Below are 2,620 nucleotides of genomic sequence, written 5' to 3' on the forward strand. Positions count from 1 at the left end.
AGGGTTAGGGTCCCTTTGACGGGATTTTAACTAAAGTTCTATAGGGTAGACAAGGGGTGCGGGTTTTAATTATTTTCTATCATTTTTTTAATTTATTTATACTTTTAATGTTATTTCTCTCTTTTTACTGTTTATTCAATGTTATATGACTCTGTTTTTATGTTTGTTATAATGTAAAGCACTTTGAAATGCCTTGCTGCTGAAATGTGCTATACAAATAAAATCTGATTGATTTTGAAGACAGTGGTGAGACCAGCAATGCTGTTTGGTTTAGAGACAGAGGGATAGGTTGAAGAGGCAGAGCTGGAGGCAGCAGAGATGAAGATGTTGAGGTTCTGTTTGGGATTGACAAGGATGGATAAGATTAGAAATGAAAACATCAGAGGAACAGCTTAGGTTTGTAGGAGATAAAGTCTGAGAAGCCAGACTGAGATGGTTTGGACATGTGAGAGACAGTGAATACATCGGTAGACGGATGCTGAGGATGGACCTGCCAGGAAAGAGACCAGAGGAAAACCAAAGAGGAGATTTATGGATGGATGAACGGGACATGAAGGTAGTTGGAGTGAGAGAAGATGGCAGGGTTACATGGAGACAGATGACTCGCTGTGGCGACCCGAAAGGGAAAAAGCCAAAAGGAAAACAAGATTTAATAAATGTGTCACACTGAAACATGTCCTGACTTCCTGTTTAACCTCTGATTGGATCCTGGTTCTGTCTGGATTAAAATAATCTGATTATTTCACTAAAAATCCTAATTTAACAAATTAACCCAACCTGAGTAGATTAATATGAAATGTTCCTTCAATCTGATCTGTTTCCAGTTATTTCTGTTTAAAAGGTAAATATTTAACTGATATTTGATTATAATCAATACCTGATCAGGAGCCTTCAAGTTGTCAGTGATAATCTAGTTTAATTTATAAATCTTTCATCTTAATTGTGCTTGGACATTAAACAGTGTTTTCCTCTCCGGACATCAGTCCCGGATCCATCCGGTTCTGCCCCACCGAGGCTCGGTTCTGTTCAGCGGCCTCTCTCTGCGGCTCTCCGGGAACAAAGAACCCGGCCACAGGATCCATTTCTCAGTGGTGGAGCCGGCCTGAAGCCCCCTAACTCTCCGGTTCTCCTTCTGCAGATTCCCGGTTTTCCTCCTGGACATGGTTCTGGTACCGGAACCGGGTGAACCCCCGCTCCATCCCTCAGCCTCCTCCCGGGCCGCAGCGGCTAGCCTGGCCGAGCTAACATGAAGAACAATGGGCCACCATTTCCCGCCCTCTGCGGAGCGGCCCCATCCCCCTCCGTGGGCCGGATAACCGGACAGAAACGCTCTTTAATCGGTATAAACCAGCACCGCAGACCCGGGGGAAATATATTTACTTTAAATTTCATACAAGAAACGTTTTTATTCAGCTTAACGCGTTTTGCAACGGAAACATCAAGTCTCTGCAGCTGCTGCGCATTTTGAACGAAAGGCTCCGTCTACTTCCCGGAGAGGTCAGTGTCGTATGGAGGGGATACGGCTACTTCCTGGTATTTATAGTGAAAAAAAATGGGCGTTTCGTGTTTACAACCCCACACTGAACAGTTTCCTGCGTGGAAACACCACGGAGCTCAGGTTGGAAGCCTGGGACAGTCGCCCCGGTCTGACCGAAGCAGCAGCCATTTTAAAAGCATTTCTCAGCCTTTTATCCGCATAAAGGCTGAAATGCAATTTGCGGCATTTCTCAGCCGCAAAAAGGCTGAGAATCAGAGCCCATCTCCAGGAAGAATCTAACCTTAACCGGTTCGGCTGAGGCAGAACGGACATGGGTACTCACACGGTAGGAGGCCCGGAACAAGGGGACTAGGACCGGATCTCTGGGCTTTCTGGGTCTCGGTTCGGGTTGTTGTTGTTTGGGGCTGAAGCTGCGACTGGAGCGGTTGGTTCACTTTCAAACTGGGTCGAACTGAGACTAAACCACGCCCACAAGAAACGCCCCCATTCGTTATTTTTGTGTAGGGGGCGGGACCTAAGCCCATCTCTCTGGGAGGAGTGGCACTCTATTGGAGGAGAGTTTGTAAGTCCTCGCCGCTGATTGGTGAAGAGGACCGCTACTCAGTGTCAGACCCCGCCCACTAACCACTGTTAACATCAGGGCGGGGAATGCTCACTTCCGGCTGGGGGGGGCTTCCTGTCAGTTGCTCTGATAGAACAGTGTTTTTCAACCACTGTTCCGCGGTGCCCTGAGTGATCGTCAGGTGTGCCGTGGAAATTATTCGATTTCACCTATGGTACCGTATTTTCTGGACTATAAATTGCTAGTTTTTTCCTAAACTTTGAACCATGCGGATTGTAAATAGGTGTTATGCCCAGAAACGCATGCCTGCCCAAAATTGCATCCCCTCTCGCGGGAGCGCGCATCGCTCTAAATCTTGCATATTGACGAGAAACCGGACTGAAATATGACCGAAGAGGACATTTTAAAGATATTTGTAACATTATCACGTTTCTTAATCATGTAATCCCTAAAATGGTGGGTTTTATTTCGCAAATTACTTGAAATACGGTTTTTACACCTTTATTGACACATATGAGTCTATGGAGTGAAAATAGTCTCAAAATATCTGTGCGTGTGTA

General features: G+C 45.8%; 1 protein-coding gene across 3 annotated transcripts in view; it reads right to left on the bottom strand.

Annotated features, from left to right (window-relative positions):
- LOC106942679 (high mobility group protein B2-like) overlaps window positions 1–2,037 on the bottom strand; it is a 14,546-nt gene extending 12,509 nt beyond the window's left edge. The window contains exon 1 of one of the 3 annotated variants that reach the window (XM_015026002.1): window positions 1,821–2,037. In XM_015026002.1, coding sequence (XP_014881488.1) covers window positions 1,821–2,022 — 202 coding nt within the window. In that variant the 5' untranslated portion in view covers window positions 2,023–2,037. Of the gene's footprint in view, window positions 1–1,810 lie in introns of all 3 variants that reach the window. The other 2 variants (XM_015026003.1, XM_015026005.1) reach the window with 2 other exon arrangements.
- Between the last annotated feature and the right edge of the window lie 583 nt (window positions 2,038–2,620).

The sequence above is a fragment of the Poecilia latipinna genome, unplaced genomic scaffold (assembly GCF_001443285.1).
Source record: "Poecilia latipinna isolate Pla-1442-1.1 unplaced genomic scaffold, P_latipinna-1.0 Scaffold4470, whole genome shotgun sequence".
Taxonomy (NCBI): Eukaryota; Metazoa; Chordata; class Actinopteri; order Cyprinodontiformes; family Poeciliidae; genus Poecilia; species Poecilia latipinna.